We start from the raw sequence: 22549 nt of genomic DNA, 5'->3' as shown, positions 1-22549 counted from the left end.
CCACTGAAGCATTGGGGACATAAGGACCATGCTTGGAAATTGCTGCGATCCGCCAATCCACTATTTATTTAATTTATAAAATATTTTACCAGGAAGGATACAATATAATTTTCAAGTATGTCCTGGGTCCACAAATGTTGCATTGAATTGAATACAGCTTGATCATGAATATAAATGATTAATTTTTTTTTCAGATTTTTAATTTAAAAAAGTGGGGGGGCTGAATTTAAAGATGCATTTAATGTTAGGAGTGTTACTTAAAGTTGAAATATTTAAATGTGCTCCTATACTGCCATCTGGTGGCTGAAACATGGAAAACACCAGAACACAATGTAAGAGAACATGGGACTAGTCTCAACATCAACGGAAGAACTGAAAAGCTATACAGGTTTCCTATACGTAGTGCGACCAGTCTGGTAAGAAAGTGGTAAAGTTTCCCGCTGTAATGGCACCAGTGAGCTAAAACCTATTTGAAATCTAAGCGAGCACTTTGTTTAGGGTAAGTAATGAAGTTCTTGTCTGTTCTTCGGATTCGCTTAAAGGGAAACTATAGTGCCAGGAAAATGTTCCTGGCATTATAGCTTCCCCCTCTGTCAAGGCCCCCTGTGGTGCAGAAGGGGGAGACCTAACGCGCATGCACAGCAGAAAGGGGAGACCTAATACGCATGCGCATGCACGCTCACATTAGGATTTCCCCATAGGAAAGCATTATTCAATGCTTTCCTATGGGGATTCCGGTGACGCTGGAAGTCCTCATGCATAGCGTAAGGACGTCCAGTATTGTTGAGGCCACCAAAAGTCGCCTATCCACCTGGAAGTCCCTCTAGTAGCTGTCTGGTAGACAGCCACTAGAGGAGGAGTTAACCCTAGTAGGTAATTTTTTGTCATTTATAAAAACTGCAATAATTACATGCTCAAGGTTAAGAGTGATGGGAGTTTGCACCCAGACCACTTCAATGAGCTGAAATGGTCTGGGTGTCTACAGTGTCCCTTTAAATTCATATTCTGGCTTATTCACATATAAAAGGACTTCTATGTGGACAATCACCATAGAGTAAAATTTATTGGTGAACATAAATTCAATTTTTACTCTTTTTATCAGCACTTACACAAACAGTCCGCAAACAAAACAGTGGGGGATGAGACACTCCTTAATTAATTAATTGTGGCCGAAAATGTAAAAGGATTCCCCCAAATCTCATCCATTCACAAATATATAAATCACTATATTCCTTTCATATACTTTTTCATAATTAGCAGTCATCTCTTTATCGACATAATCAGTTGACATCAGACATAGGACTCAAACCTCTGACAGTGAATCATTAAAAGGGTAATTCATTTACTGGCTTGGAAACTTCGATTTCCTCTGTTTTCACCAGGGACAAAGAGTGTGGACCAGTTCAAGGTTCCTCATTGGTAGCCAATTACTTTACTGTCGCAAGCCTACTGAGCTTCTGACAGCTCTGCTTTACAGGATTCGTAGAGGGGGTTGTGACATAATTGTTACAGTTAGAGGTTTGCAGAGCCCCCAATATACTCAGTCACGGAAAAATCAAACTCATCCTCAGAGTTGAACACTGCGACCCAAAAATTATTTGTCTGGGATCTTGAGAGAAGAAGAATGTTTCAGTATCTGGATCCCTGGATCCTCTTGAATGTGACCTGTTTCCTTAAGTCTTCAAAGGGCCGGGATGTACCCATCAGCACTGGATGTTGGTAGGTGTCGTTGTCTGGCTGGCTTTAGCCCAATAATCTGCTGTATTCTGACAGTGCGGATGACTTTTTAACTCCATCCCAGATCCGAGCTGCATAGTGGAACCTGGAAAAGATCAGTATTGTGAGAAACAAATGCAACAGCCTGAGGCATAGACCTGACCATGAGGGACGGTGACAGTGAGGGACAGTGACAGTGAGGGACGGTGACAGTGAGGCAACAGTGACAGTGAGGGGCCGTGACAGTTAGGTGCCGTGACAGTGAGGGGCCGTGACAGTGAGGGGCAGTGACAGTGAGGGGCAGTGACAGTGAGAGGCCATGACAGTAAGTGACAGTGAGGGACAATGACACTGAGGGACAGTGACAGTGAGGGACGGTGACAGTAAGGCACGGTGACAGTAAGGCACGGTGACAATGAGGCAACAGTGACAGTGAGGGGCCATGACAGTGAGGGGCCATGACAGTGAGGGGCCATGACAGTGAGGGGCCATGACAGTGAGGGACAGTGACAGTGAGGGGCAGTGACAGTGAGGGGCAGTGACAATGAGGGACAGTGACAGTGAGGGACGGTGACAGTGAGGGACGGTGACAGTGAGGGACGGTGACAGTGAGGGACGGTGACAGTGAGGGACGGTGACAGTGAGGGACGGTGACAGTGAGGGACGGTGACAGTGAGGGACGGTGACAGTGAGGGACGGTGACAGTGAGGGACGGTGACAGTGAGGGACGGTGACAGTGAGGGACGGTGACAGTGAGGGACGGTGACAGTGAGGGACGGTGACAGTGAGGGACGGTGACAGTGAGGGACGGTGACAGTGAGGGACGGTGACAGTGAGGGACGGTGACAGTGAGGGACGGTGACAGTGAGGGACAGTGACAGTGAGGCAACAGTGACAGTGAGGCAACAGTGACAATGAGGGGCCGTGACAGTGAGGGGCCGTGACAGTGAGGCAACCGAAAAGGAAAAGCCAGAAGGAAAAAAATGCTTATTAAAGAATTCGTATTACTGTGCACTTATTTGGCCTAAGTAATTTATATTCCCACTATAAGCACAGGTACATCACTCCAATTAAAATTGAAAGTGGAGGGTTTATTTACTAAAGTGAGAATTCGATGTGAATTTCAAATTTACGGTCAAAATATCTGAAATGGAAAAAAAAAATCTCTAAGCCAGCTATGCATTTAGTTCAGATAGTGTCCTTAAATTTGGCCTTGGACCACTTTCCAATTCAGATTTATTTCTACCGGCCTGCTCCACTCATATGACTCATCACAGACTATATTTTAATGTGATAAGTCATATGAGTGGAGCAGGCTGGTAGCAATACCATATTTTAATGTCATCACACAACACCAGTTCTTTATTTTCTATCACATGTCACACAGAACAAGATGGATTCCCACCAGTTTTTTTCCGTCAGGATAGTATGAGAGAGCTGGGGTCGTGACATTGATGTGATTTGGCTCCGCAGTCGGCTGATCATGGCATGGAAGCTGGGATGTCCTTTGTAACCAGGAAGCAGGGAGAAGAGTGGAGTCCCTCCTGAGCCTGAAAATAATGAACACGGTTTGCATTTTAAAACCACAAACAGATTCTCTATATGTATTTTGACTCTATTAGAAAACAGAGCAGAAAAACCACGCTAAATCTAGCAAGCCATATGTTTGTGAAAGGCATTTCCCATATTGCTTACTTGGGCCTCGATTTAACATTTCTGGATCATCTTTTCAAATAATCCCAATTAGAAAAACGTTTACAATGTACTTATTTACAGACGTCACCATCAAAGTCTATGGGATTTTTTGTAGAAAAATCATTTGTAATGATTTTCTTATAGATTTTGATCCCAAAATATTACATTGAGGCCTTATTTATAAAAAAGTGTAGGATGTCAAGATGATAAGAGTTAATCAATAGATCCCTTGTTCTCAAAGTCAGCTGCACCTCACTCACTAGGACCAGGAGAAGAAGAAACGTGAATCTATGTTTAGTGATTAAATATATATCACAATTTATTTTTTGTAACATGTAACCATCTCAGACAGTATGCACCACCTGCCAATATGATACTGGACTGTTTGGCAGGAATTGCTCACCAGGAGGGAACCTGACCTCTTTGCACTGATTAACGCAGGCTCTATATTAGAGCTGTCCTGTTTCAGCCCTATATCTGCTGGGATTCATCAAATCTCATAATCCTCGGCCTTCAGAGTTCACCAAGGAAAAAGTGAATTGTAGTTGAACAGTTCCAGGGCCATCGCTGGATTTCCCTGGATTTCCATGCTCTATGCAGAATTTTTGCAGAGCAGAGGTATCAGATGGAAATCTATATTTCAAAGGCTCTGTGATCATAAATGCAGTACCTGCCCTGGACATGGTCTCATCAGTATCCGTGTCCATGGTTGGGATGAGGAATAAATTCACCTCCGATTCTAGGAAGTCATACGGCAGGCCAGGGAAGATGTTACAGTCAAGCATGGAGAGAGTACCTAGGAGTCAGATTGGAGCAGTATATCATTATGCAGCCATGTGTTTAAAAAAATCATTACAGGAAATATCAATAGCTACAATTAAACAATGTGTCTTTAAAAAGGGACACTAGGGATTTAAATCCTAAACTGCGAACCTACAGACAGATTTTCTTAGGACAAGGGATATAGCTAAAAAGCTCATAGTTTCATTACTGCATTTTTTATTATTTTTTTATTAAGACTCCATAGTTGAGAGATTAAAATAAACGTACCTTTATATCGAAGACGTGAATGCATCATAAGTTTGTCGATCACAGTGTGCATTTGCTTCAAGTTAAGGGGACAGAAATCTTCTCGCTTTGCTTTATTTTGCAGGAAAACTGAATACAGAAATGGAGAGATACATCATATTGACATCACAGTGACACAGAGCTGGAATGCAGATTGAAAAATTGCCGGCCAAAATGAACAATATATATTAACTATTGATTGATCCCCCAATATCCAAAGGAACTACAAGCTTCTTATCAATACTCTGCATTACAATAAAGTCACTAATTCATCTACATGACAATAGTATTGCACTTCTCCAAAAATAAAATGGATCTAGGTGTGAAAAGCGAAAAAAAATACTAATTCCTTAACCCGTTTGTAACAACTAAGTGATGGTAAGTCAGTGGACGCTATCAGCCTGTTAGCGGTACCCAGTCCAAGGGTTCCTGATTGAAGGAAAGGTGCTTCAGGCGCATTCTTCCAAAGTTTGGCATTATACAGTTTGTTAACAGTTTAGCTTTTTAAGGTAAGACCAGGATCTCCTTGCACCATAACAACATCATTGCAAGGAAGTTATTATGTTTCTCAGTGTGGTCCTTTAAATTAGCTTCATGTTAAAGGGGTTATATTTTTCTGCACTAAGGAAGCAATGCAGTGGGGCAGCCCATGAGGTCAGCGTATGACCCTGTCCCTCACAATCCCTGATAATGCAGAAAGAATGCCCTCTCTGTTCTTCTGCTACTGAGTGAATAAACACACAAAAAGAAAGTAATATCTGGGACCTGTATTCCATAGAACTGTACTGTAAGACAGGGAGAAGGGGGTTTCCTTGTGGTTTTATTAGAATACTTTGGAAACTAGTCGAGGGATACAGTGTTTCCAAGTCTCTTATGTCTCCATGGTAGTGGCTTCTGATTTTCTGCCCAATTTTTGGAACTGGGAGGCATATCCTATATCTTGCTTTATTGACTGAATTCTACCCCTTTAGGAGACACTTTAAAATGTTTGTATCCACTCAATATCCATGGCATCTGCAAACGAACCAAGCAGAACTCCGATACGTAAACAGCCAAGTCCACTTAGATAAGTTTTCATGTTGGTATAACACTTGGAGCTCAGACCACTTTGTGTATGGAAGTTTTCATACATGAATGAGGGTATTTAGAATTCACTGGTTTTCTTTTTCATTATGTATCACATAAAAAGCATTACACAATGACAGTATTATGTCTTTTATATTTACATCCAAAACTGAGCAACACACCCATCAAACATTAAATATTTTATTTTATTTTTTACCAATAATTTGCATAATATTTTCATGTATTTAAAAAACAGAAAACTAAAAAATGATTTCATAATAGTTTCCCTTTAAGGTTTGCTTAATCCTGTGTTCAGTAAGCTTGGCAGACTCCCACAGGGAACCATGTTTGTCCGATAACGAATCTTATCACATGGGTGGGGCAGCATACAGTAATCTAGCTTTTGGTGGAAAACAAACACTATCAGTCACAGCCAGCCAGAGAAGTGGGTTTGTACTGCATTAATAGTCGTAAATTTCTAGGTCATCCAAAAAAAAAAATCTCCTGGAATATCAAGGCACGTGGGAAATATGTTTTTTTTTTTCTCTCCCTTACCCATATGAGGATAGTACTCCATGGCTTCATCAGACCCAGAAGAGCTGCTGGATTCATGGCTGGGAGATGGAGTAGATGGTTTAAGCATTTCAGCTGTCTGGAGAAAACTGGAGATAAAGATTGGTGTCAGTAAACTGCAGAACACACAGTCTGTAAAGCATAAACCCACTTAATACAGATTGTATCAGCCTTAAAATACTCCATACAATACAGACAGCACCAGCATTAGAGTACCCCATACAATACAGACAGCACCAGCATTAGAGTACCCCATACAATATAGACAGCATCAGCATTAGAGTACCCCATACAATACAGACAGCACCAGCATTAGAGTACCCCATACAATATAGACAGCATCAGCATTAGAGTACCCCATACAATACAGACAGCATCAGCATTAGAGTACCCCATACAATACAGACAGCATCAGCATTAGAGTACCCCATACAATATAGACAGCATCAGAGTACCCCATACAATACAGGCAGCACAAGAATTAGAATACCCCATAAAGTACAGACAGTACCATCGTTAGAATACCCCATACAATACAGACAGCATCAGCATTAGAGTACCCCATACAATACAGACAGCACCAGAATTAGAATACCCCATACAATACAGACAATACCATCGTTAGAATACCCCATACAATACAGACAGCACCAGAATTAGAATACCCCATAAAGTACAGACGGCACCAGCATTAGAGTACCCCATACAATACAGACAGCACCAGAATTAGAATACCCCATACAATACAGACAGTACCATCGTTAGAATACCCCATACAATACAGACAGCACCAGAATTAGAATACCCCATACAATACAGACAGCACCAGAATTAGAGTACCCCATATAATACAGACAGCACCAGAATTAGAATACCCCATAAAGTACAGACGGCACCAGCATTAGAGTACCCCATACAATACAGACAGCACCAGAATTAGACTACCCCATACAATACAGACAGTACCATCGTTAGAATACCCCATACAATACAGACAGCACCAGAATTAGAATACCCCATACAATACAGACAGCACCAGAATTAGAATACCCCTTACAATACAAAAGGCGCAGGCCTTACAGTAATTCACACAAACACACTGTTCAAACCTTGCCATACCGTATGCAATACCCCAATACCCATATAATAGAGATTGTGCCATTTTGCAGCACCTATACAATGGACTGTGTCTTTCAGTATCATAAAGATCGTGATAGTCAAGTAGTATCCCATACAATATGGATTGTAATAGCCTTGTGGTGCCCTATATAACAGAGTCTGTGCCAGCATTGCAGTACCCTATATAAAACAGAATGTGTCAGCATTGCAGTGCCCTATATAACACAGTCTGTGCCAGCATTGCAGTGCCCTATATAACAGACTGTGCCAGCCTTGCAGTGCCTTATAGAACACAGTCTGTGCCAGCATTGCAGTGCCCTATATAACAGACTGTGCCAGCCTTGCAGTGCCCTATATAACAGATTGTGCCAGCCTTGCAGTGCCCTATATAATACAGACTGCGCCAGCATTGCAGTGCCCTATATAACACAGTCTGTGCCAGCATTGCAGTGCCCTATATAACAGACTGTGCCAGCCTTGCAGTGCCCTATATAACAGACTGTGCCAGCCTTGCAGTGCCCTATATAACAGACTGTGCCAGCCTTGCAGTGCCCTATATAATACAGACTGTGCCAGCATTGCAGTGCCCTATATAACAGACTGTGCCAGCCTTGCAGTGCCTTATAGAACAGTCTGTGCCAGCATTGCAGTGCCCTATATAACAGACTGTGCCAGCCTTGCAGTGCCCTATATAATACAGACTGTGCCAGCATTGCAGTGCCCTATATAACACAGAATGTGCCAGCATTGCAGTGCCCTATATAACACAGTCTGTGCCAGCATTGCAGTGCCCTATATAACAGACTGTGCCAGCCTTGCAGTGCCCTATATAACAGACTGTGCCAGCCTTGCAGTGCACTATATAACACAGACTGTGCCAGCATTGCAGTGCCCTATATAACATAGACTGTGCCAGCATTGCAGTGCCCTATATAACAGACTGCGCCAGCCTTGTAGTGCACTATATAACACAGACTGTGCCAGCATTGCAGTGCCCTATATAACACAGAATGTGCCAGCATTGCAGTGCCCTATATAACACAGACTGTGCCAGCATTGCAGTGCCCTATATAACACAGACTGTGCCAGCATTGCAGTGCCCTATATAACAGACTGCGCCAGCCTTGTAGTGCACTATATAACACAGAATGTGCCAGCATTGCAGTGCCCTATATAACACAGACTGTGCCAGCATTGCAATGTCCTATATAACAGACTGTGCCAGCATTGCAGTGCCCTATATAACACAGACTCTGCCAGCATTGCAGTGCCCTATATAACACAGACTGTGCCAACATTGCAGTGCCCTATATAACACAGACTGTGCCAGCATTGCAATGTCCTATATAACAGACTGTGCCAGCATTGCAGTGCCCTATATAACACAGACTGTGCCAGCATTGCAATGTCCTATATAACCGACTGTGCCAGCATTGCAGTGCCCTATATAACACAGACTGTGCCAGCATTGCAGTGCCCTATATAACACAGACTGTGCCAACATTGCAGTGTCCTATATAACAGACTGTGCCAGCATTGCAGTGCCCTATATAACACAGACTGTGCCAACATTGCAGTGCCCTATATAACAGACTGTGCCAGCATTGCAGTGCCCTATATATCACAGACTGTGCCAGCATTGCAGTGCCCTATATAACACAGACTGTGCCAGCATTGTGATGTTGCCAGACTGTGCAAGACTTTAAACACATTGATAGCATTGAATAAATATATTCTGGAATGCAGAGAAATTCACACCACCCTGTGTGTCATGTGGAAGATTAAGCTGACTCTATCACAAACTATTTTCATTAGAGCCATTTTCAGATATAATGCTTAAATTCTTCACAAAGAGCTCATCCTCACCGGTATAAGTTGAAGTCGGTAAACCAGTCCTGGACAAAGATGACAACATGGCAAACCGTAAATAGGAACGCAGCAATCTGCAGCGACTGAATGCAAACAAGAGGATTAATATAGATCAAATTTTAACAAATGATATACATACATACACGCACACCATGCCACATGTTAAAAGCTTCCCTGACTGAAAACCTATAACGTGATCAACCAATTGAACATGAACGTCTGATGCATGCTAGGAAATATATTTTCAGCCCAAGAGAAAGGTCATACGTGTGCAAATGTGTTCAAAAGAACTTAATGCAAAGAAAAGTCATGTCAATTATTACATCCATGCAAGTCTGCGGGAAAAAACGCACCAAGAAATGTGTGTAGATTTCCAGTATATGTGATATTTATGATGTGTGCACCATGGGGGATATCTGCAGCTTCATAATCACTTGTATGCGATCACTAGTCATAAATGTGTCTGTTCTCTTGTTGAGTTCTTACCTGCATCTCCACGTATGTATGAGGTAGGTTGTACTCTGGAGGGAGCTTCCGGTCATTATTTATCAAATGATCCAATATTGCAGGACTGAGAATAGGCTGGAAAAGAGAAGTACATAATAGGATATGACAAATCAGCCCCATTGGAAAAATAAAGCACACCGTTATTGAATTGTATGGCTTTACATATCAGGAAATAATAACAATCATCTGTTCCTTAGAAAGCCTTAACCCCTTAAGGACCAAACTTCTGGAATAAAAGTCATGTGTCCTTAAGGGGTTAAAATTAGGTACAACCTCAGATGATCAACAACACAAAGTCCAGACCTGAGTGAAATGCTGTGATGGGACTTTAAGAGAGCTGTACATAAACAAATGCCAGCGAACCTCAATGAACTAAAGCAACGTTGTAAAGAAGAGTGGGCCAACATTCCTCCACAGCAACGCGAGAGACTGATAAAGTCATACAGAAATCGATTACGTCAAGTGATTGCTGCTACAGGCTATTGAATCATACGGTGTACTTAGTTTTTCACACAGGGCTTCTCCATTTTGGCTTTATTTTGTTAAATAAATCAGGACACAGTGTAATATGTCATGTGTTGTTGTTCAACCGAGGTTGTATTTACCTGATTTTAAGACCTGCTCAGAAACAGATGATTGTTATTTTGTTCTGATATGTAAAACCATAGAATTCAGAGAGGGTGTACTTTCTTTTCCCGTAGCTGTATATTCTGCTTTATGATTCAAAGAAAGTCACATCCACAGACTGACCTCTAGTAGCCAGGTTATGGACTATGTTTCCCATGATGCTCTGTCTATTATGCAATTTTAATTAAGACTTTTACACAGCAATCTTCCTTCGCTACCTGTGTGTCCAGAAATATAATTCGCTCCTGGCTGATGAAAAAGTCGATGCCACTAGTCTGGTTTCCAGCTCTCTCTCGCACTTCCTGGCTCTGCATCCGAAAAACAAATGACCTAAAACACAAACGTATTGAAATAGATTGTTGAAGTGCACTCCACGAAATTAGATATTTAATATTTGCAAAGAATTATACAAGTCTATTCTTACAGCAACAAAAGAGCACACTCTAAACACCATGGAACACAATAAAATAGTACATTTTCTAAAATGTTTATGTGACAAACTCCCCTTTCCTCCTGGAGGAGCCTGCTTGCCAGTATCCTGCCCACAGACTATGGGCCCTGTAAAATACACTGAAAAGTCGCCATTCGTGTATTTGGACTAAATGGTTCGCGAACTGAACAGCCGCACGAACCGAAGACCACCCTTGAGCTTGTTAAGCCTAATTGCTACTTTGTAGAAATTTACCCCGCAATGTTCTAAGTGTTTCTCTAAGTGGACACATTTCCTAAGGGCGACCAGGAGGGGGCAGCCATCTTGTTCACATGAAAACAGGCAGCTGTGTTTGGTAGTTGAGTTCATGGAACTATTTTCAGACACTGAAATTTCCGAAAACTGCTGGACTTCCATGATCGCCTGTGTTTGGTTTTATAACACTTAGGAAGACACTGAAAATATACAGGGAAAGTGCTGTGGAACAAGGGACCTCACAATAAGGCTGACCAATTTAATAAGCCACTCAACAAACAATCACCATCACACACACAACTCACTCGACCAGTCAGCTGTGCGGCTCACCTACTTGTTTAGTCTGCCTCTCATGCACCATCTTTACCCAGTTAAAAAGCACATATAGTCAGCCAGTACAGCTTGCTCTCGCATCACATGTTACTCCACTGACTATTGTTCGTTTATTTTTTCTTGACTAGCTTAAAAAAAAAAAATGTGCAACTATATCTTATGCCACAATTGTTTACCGTGTTTTAGCTCGATACATGCTACTGCTGCTGTGGCAAAGCATGAAAGCTTGTAATAATAACTCTTGCACGAAAAAATAAAGAATTTAATAAAGGTATTGTGGGGGTTTTGTAAAAATGCATGTTTTCTATGCCTGGAGATAATTAAGTTTAACACACTGCTGACTCCCAGGCACAGGGGAGGGATTTACCTGTTTTGTATGGGAGTGTCCTGGACCTGAGAGCCAATGTAATCATGTGTATGTTTTACTGTAGCCTACTCTCACGTCCAGTGGGGAGTGACCCTTGCATGGGAACCTGCATATAAGGCCAGTTGTGGCTGCCATTAAACAGATTTGATTTACCCTTCATAAAGTCAAGGTTCATGTTTGGGGGATTGGAGAACTATATTCACTCTGGGGATTGTTATAATCACTATACTCCCTTGGCTTACAATTGCTCTTGTAAGAGCAGCCTGCTTTGCTCTCTGGACTAGGAGAGGTCTACCCACTGGAAGCTGGATCCTGATGTTGGAGGACAGCGAGCTCCCAGCCAAGCTGCGGCGGTTTGTGGGGTTTACGGGTGCTTATGGTACTCTGCTTATGGTACTCAAGGATTACTAGGTAGCAGCGATTGACGGAGGTACCCAGTCAGGGTGCCAGGCGGTTCATCACAGTTAACTCAAAATAGAAAAAAGAAAATGGGTGACATTTGGTCATAACAGAAGTGATCCTGCCATCTCCCATACCTCTGGTCATCTTCTGGAGAGTTGGCAGATAGCAAAGACATGATGGTAGATTTCCCTGTGCCTTGTAATCCAAGGACACCAACCACAAGAACATCCGTCTGATCCAACAGATACTGAAACACCAGCAGAACAACACATCAGTTCACAGTGGGAAGAACGCTGATAAAGGCCATTAATACGCAGTTACATCATGAGTTGTGTTAATAGGAGATCATTACACTCAAGGCAGTTTGAGAAACATACAGAAAGGGGGCAGCTAAAACTATGTTTCGGATGGAAGAGAACAAATATAAAAATAAGCTGTTGGAATTAAACATTTCAATAAAAAAATAATAATAATAATTCTAAATGCCCAGCATTATGACCAATGGAAGGGATCATCATCAAAAATGAACACGGTTCAATGGTCCCTTTTCTCACATTGACAATCCCTCTTTCCCTCACCCAAATAAATGCTATTGGGGCATTTACCAGGTTGAGGACAGGAGCGTGGGCAAGAATAAAATGCACTTACATCTGCATGTGCCACCCACATCTTCTTCAATGGTGCTGTACAGATGCATGGATGCTACAGCATTCATCCCGCAGTACCAAACATGCATGAACATACAAGGCATCACAAGGTGACAGTAATTTGTATCGTAAACAAGGCTGCGTCTGGATAGCCTTGTGTATAATGTAATTTGAAGAAAAGAAATAGAACAACCCATGGCTGAGATGTACTTAGCAAATGGGTTATACAAAATCCTATATGTGACAGTTTCCCCTCAACGACTTATAGGAATTGATTCTGTAACAATGTGATATTAATAAGCATTTGTTTCCAAATACTGAGAAACAGTAGATAACTGCATAACATCAGATGTCACCAAAGCTATGGAGATGTGATGAATAAAGTTCCACCGTGACTTATGGATTTTGATCAACATAGCAAAGCAGATGACATTACCTCAATGGCACTGTCACACCAATTCATGTATTCATCTACCAGTTTGATGCAGTGCTTCATCTTCTGGGGTGGCATCAACTTTGCCTGGCCCACCACAGCTGTAAAACAAGAAGAAAGGACAGGATGAAACCTATGGCTGGGCAGCTTTCTCACTGATATGAATTTACTAAATGATTTACTGAGATGCAAACGGCTACAATATTACTTTGTGCTGCAGAGCTTGGCAATGGTCCTGGCCCACATACTCTAATAGGAATTGCATGATTGATGAACAGTAGGTTTAAATGGGTCTTTATTTTACCAAATGTACAATACAGACAATTTATGAACCCTATTGGGTTTTTAATCAGGGCATATGGCTAAATAATCAGCTCCTCTGAAAACAGAGCTGCAATTAGCAAGGTGATCAGGGTGATAGTGTATTTTATATGCAGGCTGCAGCAATACTTCAGAGACATTACAAACTGTTGTATATACTTTAAGCTGGAGAAAGAAATGTGATTGATTTGAAAGTGTGGGCAATAAATAGGGTGAGTTTTACAATAAATGTATCACCATTCTTCTACTTACAAAAGCCTATTATAAATTCTACAATAAACTAGCAAGCACATTCTCTACATCTTGGATACATCTATACAGCATCTTCTGATTCAATCATAAGGCTCCCAATGACGCCTCTCCTATCCCCGCACCTTGGAGAGTATGTAACTCCTGGACCAGTTTTCCCTCTGAACCAGGCCTCACTCCTCGCCCATATATTGTCTTTTTTCTTTCTATTTCTTTTTCCTATTTGCACTACGTATAGATATAATTCTGATTAAACATTTATGGCATACCTGTATGCTGCACCAAATAAACCATTATTAAGATATTACTAATATTTTACAGTGTTTACAGTGTGCCTCGGTCACTATCTGCATTGGTATAAATAGAGATAAAAGAAATACAAATTATACGTTCATCACTCTGGGACAAAGAAATAAGACAAAGTTTATCAAGGCAAAGCAAGTGAAACTTAAAGGCAAACAGTGAGAGAGATGCTATAGTTTCCATGGTGACAATTCTTTATATAGCACTTCAACCCAAAAGAGCCCTGTATTTAGAAGTCTAAACTGAGAAGTCAGATTTGTTGATCACTACCCTCAGTGGTTGTGCATTTTAAGCGATGCATGAGTACCTAAGAAAATACATAATAAAATCAAATACGCAAATTATTAAGTTACACAATGAACCAACAAAGGAATCTCACATGATCCTTTACAAAATGGTTTCTCAATACGTACGGTCCACGTTGCCAGCACTACTTGCTGCAGAGCCCATGCCTCTATTTTGGATTTGATAAACTGGCTGGGTTGGGCGCTGCCCTTCTTTTTCCACCTTTGCCATGGCAGCAGTGGGTGGCAGGGCTGTGCCCTCTGCAGTGGAGGCCGGTTTAGAATCCTCCCGAGCCTTCATTAGGACAATAGGCTTTTCTATAGTGGCAGGAGCTGGAGCAGGAGCAGACTTTGCCTAAATGGGAAACATTGATACAGTTAGGATATACTGACATGATATGGCACTTGTCAGCAATAAATTCCATGAGTGGTTTCATTATCCAAGTAGAAAAAATATCTGCAATCTCACATATACTGTTGAAATCAAAAGTATTCAACTCCCCATTGAAAATCAGCTTTATTGTCAAAATGTACAGACTTTCAGCTGTTTGCAATGAACAAATCAAACAAAACAAAAAAAATTAAGTAGCTATACACAACGAATGCTTCAAGTTGTTACACCAAATTCAGCTGAAAATGCAACTTATAATGATTTCTCCAGTCTCAAAATTATTCAACCCCCTTAAAAGAATCCTCCTTGATAGCACAAATATGCAAAACAGGTGTTATCACAAGCCCACCTGATTCAACTAATCAAGGGACCACTTGAAATACCTGAACCTGCTAGGGATTTGTTGAATGTCATGTTTGACTGCATGCTAGAAATATGGCTAAGTCAAAAGAATGGTCCACAAAGTTAAGAGAAGAGATCATTACCCTTCACAAACAAGGAAAAAGATACAAAAAGATCTCAAAAGGCACTGAATGTTCCTAGAGAGATCGTTGGAAGCATAGTTTGCAAGTTCAAAGTTGAAGGAACAGTGGTTACACTAGCTGGACGGAGCAGAAAAAGGAAGCTATCAATGGCTGCAACCAAATTTCTGAAAAGGTAGGTTGTGAAAAACCCTTCAGTGACAGCAAAAGACCTGCAGGAAGACTTAATGGCAACAGGCACTGAAGTTTCATTGAGCACAACAAGGTTTCCATGCCAGTACTTCAAGATGTACACCACTACAGACCCAAAAGCACAAGAAAAGTTGTCTCCAATATGCTTAAAATCATAAAAATAAGCCACAGAAGTTTTGGGATTCTGTTCTGTGGAGCCATGACACAAAATTGGAACTTTCTGGCCCAATGGATCAGCGGTATGTCTGGCAGAAGAAGAATGAAGCATACGCAGAAAAATACACTGCCTACAGTTAGGCATCCTGGGGGCTCGTTGATACTCTGGTGCTGCTTAGTATCCTCTGGCACTGGAAACCTGCAGCATGTGGAAGGATGGATTCATTGAAGTACCAGGAAATCCAAGGAGAAAATGTCATGCTGTGTTGAGCTACTTGAAATGCTTTTGTTTGATTTGTTCATTGCAAACAGCTGAAAGTCTAACATAAAAACACATTTTCAATGGGGGTTGAATAATTTTGATTACAACTGTATAGTGATCTACAAAAATTAAAGCCGCACGCGCATTCAGTCAGTCCATAGGAAAGCATTCTCTATACTTTCCTATGGACACTGGCGTCTTCTCACTGTGAAAATCAAAGTGAGAAGTGCGGAAGCGCTTCTAGCGGCTGTCAATGAGACAGCCACTAGAGGCTGGATTAACCCATAAGTTAACATAGCAGTTTCTCTGAAACTGCTATGTTTACAGCAGGCAGGGTTAACCCTAGAGGGACCTGGCACCCAGACCACTTCATTGAGCTGAAGTGGTCTGGGTGCCTATAGTGGTACTTTAAGTTTAGGATAGCCTTATGCCTATTCCACGCATGTTTAAACTCCTTTACTGTGTTAACCTCTACCACTTCAGCTGGAAGGTTATTCCATGTGTCCACTACCCTCTCTGTCAAATAATATTTCCTGATATTAATTTTAAACCTTTGTCCCTTTAATTTAAGACTCTGTCCTCTTGTTGTGGTAGTTTTTCTTCTTTTAAATATGGTCTCCTCCTTCCCTTTATGTATTTAAATGTTTCTATCATATCCCCCCTGTCTCGTCTTTCCTCCAAGCTATACATGTTAAGATCCTTTAACCTTTCCTGGTTTTATCCTGCAATCCATGAACCAGTTTAGTAGCCCTTCTCTGAACTCTCTCTAAAGTATCAATATCCACTCTAAACACTGCATCTTAAGGACACTTGGAATGAAAGTATCTTTCATCTGTATGTATTTTAATGCATTAACTATACAATGCATTAAAATATGTATTTTTTTATTTCATAGTTTCACTTAATATCTAACACACTTACACGCTCATTTGCTGGCTTAGACAGGATGATGGGAGTTTTCTGTATTGTGTACCCACAGCCATCTTCATTTCCATCCTGATTGAGTAGAGACATATTAAAAAAAGATTTCAGAATAACATAGGGTTGCAACACAGACCTCTTGCTTTACATGCTTTAACAAAGAACGTCATTTGGTGTTTATGTTGGTCAATATTCATCAAAGTGAACACTATCAGGGTAATTCGCTAATGTGAGAATTGCCAGCAATTAGAAATTAATTTAAATGTAAGACCAGAATAAAAGCAGAACTGACTGAGATTTTTTTCTAATTTTATCATTCCAAAATTTGAAATTCACTTTGAATTCCTGGCAATAATCACGGTGAATACTGCTAAAAGAGATTATGTTTATGAGATTATGAGATTATGTCCCAACTAGTAATTCCACTTTCAGAATGTTGCTGCTGTTTTTTATACATACATTGATTTATGGGGACACTATAGTCACCTGAACAACTTTAGCTTAATGAAGCAGTTTTGGTGTATAGAACATGCCCCTGCAGCCTCACTGCTCAATCCTCTGCCATTTAGGAGTTAAATCCCTTTAACTCCTAAATGACAGTGAATTGAGCAGTGAAATTGCAGGGGAATGACCTATACACTAAAACGGCTTTATTTAGCAAAAGTAATTTAGGTGACTATAGTGTTCCTTTAATAACAAAAACAGAAGGGTATATGAAAATCAACCTATTGTGACAGTCTAGTAATGTGGACTGGCATTCTAAATCATCAACATTAAATCGAATTATTTCAGAGGATTCCTCATGTCCATTAAAGGGAATCTGATAATCTGCGGAGTAAGAAAAGCAAGCCAAATATCCAACATCTGAGTTAACATCTCCCTACAATTCAACTTCTTCATTATGGCCAGTGACATTAAAAGGAAACTATAATTTACTGTTTTTTGGTTTTTTTTTACTGTTTTTCTTAAAGGAACACATCACCCCCTAAAACAACTTCTTAATGAAGCTGTTTTGTTGGCTGGAGTCTCAGTCTGCCATCTTACCTTAGTAGAGTAAATACTATGAGTGCCTGGGAAGCAACTTCAAGGGACACTGTAGGCACTGTAAATGCTTCATATCATTGAAGTGGTTATAGAGTCTGAAGCCCCTGGCATTGTCCTTCTGTTCAATGTTACACCAACTTTAATGGTCTAATGCTAAATAGGGGTCCCCAGCAGCCCATTCACTGTGTGCTCCTGAGGCTAATGAGGAAGCAATAATCTGAATGGAAATTGGCATGATTGCCTTAGAGTGACACCCACAGCCTCCCATTGCTGGTATTAATTGGTATGGCTAGGGAAGTGTGCAATCTCCAGTGGGGACTGGATTTTGGGCGGCCATTGAATGTTAAACTGCTCCAAAATGGCTTAAAATTGAATGGAAGGCCAGTACCAGGAGACTCCAGGTGCTTTAAACAATTCAATGAGCTAAAATTGCTATAGTGCCTATAGCAGGAGTAGGCATTCAGCAATCCAGTTGTTAAGGACTACATCTTCCCTCATGCTTTGCCAGCATTACGGCTGTAGGAGAATTATGTGACATGTAGTCCACACCATCTGGAGTGCCAACAATTGTCTACCCCTAACCTATGGTGTTCCTTTAACCCCTTAAGGACACATGACATGTCTGACACGTCATAATTCCATTTTATTCCAGAAGTTTGGTCCTTAAGGGGTTAATGTAAGATGGTGGCCAGTGACTCCAAAACCACTGAATAAAAAACTAATTGTTATGGGGTGTTCTTTTTACTTTATGTTTACTTGTCTCTATATTTTACAAATATATATTCGAATTCCACACTACTGGGTACTAGAAATAGTAATTAATCAAACGGGAAACGGGAAAGGTTTTCCTGCCATAGGCATTTTCCCCATTTTCACTGCATATATTTAAGACAAGCTACTTCAAATCATTATTTGAGATAATGTTCTACTAAAGTGACTTCTGGCAAAAAATAAATAAAAAAAATTGGTTGTTGGGGGGGGGGGGTGAAAATGCCACTATTTTACAGAACAGATCAAATATTTCTGGGGGGGGGGGGGGGGAGTAAAATGAAAAATGTAAACTTTTACCTGTTTTTAATTTAAGGGGAAATTTGACAGTTTGACTGTTTTAGCTATTTGGCAAGTGCCCATTACCTAGTGCAAATAAGATTTTCTTATAATACAATACGAAACCTTCTTTTTGCAATACAATATAGATGAATAGATTTAACTTGGATGAACATATTTATGAAACTGCAAAAACAGACATCTGACAAAAAGACACATTGATTTATGGAAACAAAGTTTAAAATGTAAGAAAATAGATACAAATAGGGGCCACGAAGTGAAGGCATGCATTGGGACTCACCCATCGGTCCTGATCACGGTCCCGTAGTATGGGTTCTCTCTCACGTCCAGGCTCAGAGAGATTGAGGTTACCTGGGGGTCCCTGATCCATCCAGCGTCGTCTCCTGTTGCGTCCAGGGACATACATATTGGGCTGGCTGTGACCGGAGTCAGACATGATTCTATGTAAAGAAATTAATTTTAAGAAAAATACATGACTACTTTGACCATAACACACTCATCATGGGCAAAAAAACTGTAGAGCAGGGGAGGGCAGGCACCCCCTTCCCAGCACAGTGCTGATATGCACCCAATATTTGGCATCCCTGCCTGGCACAGAACTGACATGCTCCCAATATCTGTCATACCCGCCTGGCCCAGTGTGTATGGCACAGTACTCGAAGGCATCCCTGTCTTCCACACTGCTAATATGTTTTCCTTTTTTTGACACTATGTTAAAATGTACCCCATTCCTGGCACAGCTGTGACACATATCCCTGCTTGGCAAGGTGTCGATATGAAAACCCTGCCTTGCACATTGCTAGCATGTATCAAATGCCTGGCACTGAACTGACATTTACACCATGAATTGCACATTTACAATTGACATGCCTGGCACAGTATTCACATTTAACCCATGCCAGGAACACTGTTATTGAACCCATGCCTGGCACAGTGTTGAAATACACAATACCTGGCACAGTATTGACATTTACCCCATGTGTGGCAAACTATTATTTACCCCATGCCTGACATTTTCCCCATGCCTGGCACAGTATTTAAATTTCCCCCATGCCTGGCACACTTATTTACCCCTTGCCTGGCACAGTATTGACATTTAGCCCATGCCTGGCACACTGTTATTTACTCCATGCCTGGCACACTGTTATTTACCCCATGCCTGGCACACTGTTATTTACCCCATGCCTGCCACACTGTTATTCACCCCATGCCTGGCACACTGTTATTTACCCCATGCCTGGCACACTGTTATTCACCCCATGCCTGGCACACTGTTATTCACCCCATGCCTGGCACACTGTTATTTACCCCATGCCTGGCACTCTGTTAGTTACCCCATGCCTGGCACTCTGTTAGTTACCCCATGCCTGGCACTCTGTTAGTTACCCCATGCCTGGCACACTGTTATTCGCCCCATGCCTGGCACACTGTTATTTACCCCATGCCTGGCACCCTGTTATTTACCCCATGCCTGGCACACTGTTATTCACCCCATGCCTGGCACACTGTTATTCACCCCATGCCTGGCACTCTGTTATTTACCCCATGTCTGGCACTCTGTTATTTACCCCATGCCTGGCACCCTGTTATTTACCCCATGCCTGGCACCCTGTTATTTACCCCATGCCTGGAACTCTGTTATTTACCCCATGCCTGGCACTCTGTTATTTACCCCATGCCTGGCACACTGTTATTCGCCCCATGCCTGGCACACTGTTATTCGCCCCATGCCTGGCACTCTGTTATTTACCCCATGCCTGGCACACTTATTTACCCCATGCCTGGCACTCTGTTATTCACCCCATGCCTGGCACACTGTTATTTACCCCATGCCTGGCACTCTGTTATTTACCCCATGCCTGGCACACTGTTATTTACCCCATGCCTGGCACTCTGTTATTCACCCCATGCCTGGCACACTGTTATTTACCCCATGCCTGGCACTCTGTTATTTACCCCATGCCTGGCACACTGTTATTTACCCCATGCCTGGCACTCTGTTATTTACCCCATGCCTGGCACTCTGTTATTTACCCCATGCCTGGCACACTGTTATTTACCCCCATTATTCCAATCCTATCAGCTATGGCTTTAAGCTGGTATTGAGCCCATGCCTGTCACACTGGGGTCCAGATCTAGCTTTAGGCTGATAAAGGGACACGGTGTGCCCCACCTGCATATCACCAGAGCCCGGCACCAACTTACCAATCTGATCTATAGAGTTCCTATTCTCTGTATCCACAGATTGGGTCCGTCAGTAAAACACGTCTACCAGGAAACAAACAGATGAAGAAAGGTTCCGAGGAGCCAATAGTTCCTGCTCATGGCAGATACCATGGCAACATAAGATAACTGGGTAATAGGACAGGCAATAGGTAGTAGCAGGGGCAGCATGGCAAGATATATGTATAGTATAATACAGGGTTACCTGTCAGTGTGTATCTGTCCTGACCTGGGCATTATATGTAAAGTCTTATTGAAAATATAGACTAGTACTACAATAAATGTGTTTACAAACAGTAACTAGTCTGTGTGACTGAGATCCATTATGTTCTCCTGGACAAATATCTCGGAACAACATTTTGACATATATGTATAAATTCATACTTCCCAAGTGTCCCTATTTAGGAGGGACAGTCCCTTTTTTTCTAGGAGCTCCATATTGTTGGTGTATCACAGCGATAATACGCTCAGTAATGCGTCTTCTTTAAACTACAATAAATGTGTTTAGAAATCAATAAGATACATTATTCTTCATCTAAATTACATTGTATATGCAAAAATTGTTACTAGTAAGTCACCTAAAAATTCTCAAAGCAGACAAACCCCCAATCACACTTCTAAAATTAAGGGGTCCCTCTTTGTCGATATGAAATGTTGGGAGTTATATAGATGATATGTGTCCAATGAAACATGGTGGATCTGGCAAACCTTTGTCTAGCGCGTGTCCTGAGGGAGATGGCTACTAGTAACTAATGTATATACAGTAACTAGGGAATGAGTAAATACAATATTTACCTTTTATTAAAAAAGAAAATGGGGTGCAGACACTACTGTGTGCTAAGCTTGCGTATGTATGTATACCATGTTAAAAGGGCTGCTCATCACACGATCAGATTGGCACTGTGCATGCACAGTTTAAATTATTGGTATATGCATACCTCCCAAATGACCCTGCTTAGGAAGGACAGTCCTTTTTTTCTATTATTATTATGTTATTATTTATATAGCGATAACAAATTCCGCAGCGCTTTACAGTGGGTGTTCAAACAAATATGTAGTTGTAACCAGACAAGTTGGACACACAGAAACATTATCTCTGCTCTTGGTTCTAATTTATTTTTCCAAAAGTTTGGGAAGTCAATTTAAAGCTGTAGTCGCTACTAAACTCTGAACTTTAATGAGTTGAAAACCAAATAGCCAAATATGGTGCGCAAAAATAGATGAGCTGCAGCAGCGCTCCTGTCCATGACTTTCTGATTCAAGCCTCGGACAGAAGCGGAAGGAGAAGGGCAGAGCTATACGGAGCTGTATTCAACACTATGCGCTTAAACCATTAACAGATTAACCCCTGAATGGTAAATTGGTGCCAGGCACCTTCATTCTGTTGAAGTTGTTTTGGTTCCCGGAGTGTTTCTTCAAAAGAACATTCCAAGCATCATAACCCCTACAACCTGCTGTAGTAGATATGGTCCATGGTAACTGACTGTAAGCTCATTTGAGCAGGGTCCTCTTCAACCTATTATTCCTGTAAGTTTTCTTGTAATTGT

General features: G+C 41.4%; 1 protein-coding gene across 2 annotated transcripts; it reads right to left on the bottom strand.

Moving 5' to 3' along the window:
* Positions 1-1044: 1044 nt before the first annotated feature.
* Positions 1045-21063, bottom strand: SMG9 (SMG9 nonsense mediated mRNA decay factor). 2 transcript variants are annotated; one of them, XM_063436130.1, is made up of 14 exons: positions 20985-21063; positions 19060-19219; positions 16668-16742; positions 14393-14618; positions 13110-13207; positions 12161-12273; positions 10458-10569; positions 9592-9687; positions 9103-9188; positions 6100-6206; positions 4462-4569; positions 4082-4207; positions 3122-3266; positions 1045-1822 (listed from the first exon to the last, which is right to left on the bottom strand). In XM_063436130.1, the coding sequence occupies exons 2-14, from the start codon at positions 19213-19215 to the stop codon at positions 1744-1746; spliced, it is 1527 nt and encodes a 508-aa protein (XP_063292200.1). In that variant the 5' UTR covers positions 19216-19219; positions 20985-21063; the 3' UTR covers positions 1045-1743. The 2 variants fall into 2 exon arrangements, with proteins under 2 accessions (XP_063292200.1, XP_063292201.1); XM_063436131.1 differs by having other exon boundaries at positions 14393-14612.
* Between the last annotated feature and the right edge of the window lie 1486 nt (positions 21064-22549).

This window comes from Pelobates fuscus, chromosome 11 (genome assembly GCF_036172605.1).
Source record: "Pelobates fuscus isolate aPelFus1 chromosome 11, aPelFus1.pri, whole genome shotgun sequence".
Classification (NCBI taxonomy): Eukaryota; Metazoa; Chordata; class Amphibia; order Anura; family Pelobatidae; genus Pelobates; species Pelobates fuscus.
The sequence above is the reverse complement of the archived record's forward strand: the minus strand, read 5'-3'. Positions and strand labels throughout refer to the sequence as shown.

Coding starts and splice junctions, on each gene's coding strand:
- SMG9 (XM_063436130.1), bottom strand. CDS start 19,215: ATGTCTGACTCCGGTCACAGCCAGCCCAATATGTATGTCCCTGGACGC. Junction 10,570..12,160: donor TCTCCAGAAGATGACCAGAG/GTATGGGAGATG, acceptor TTTGTGTTTTAG/GTCATTTGTTTTTCGGATGC. Junction 3,267..4,081: donor TGAGACCATGTCCAGGGCAG/GTACTGCATTTA, acceptor CATTATTTTCAG/GCTCAGGAGGGACTCCACTC.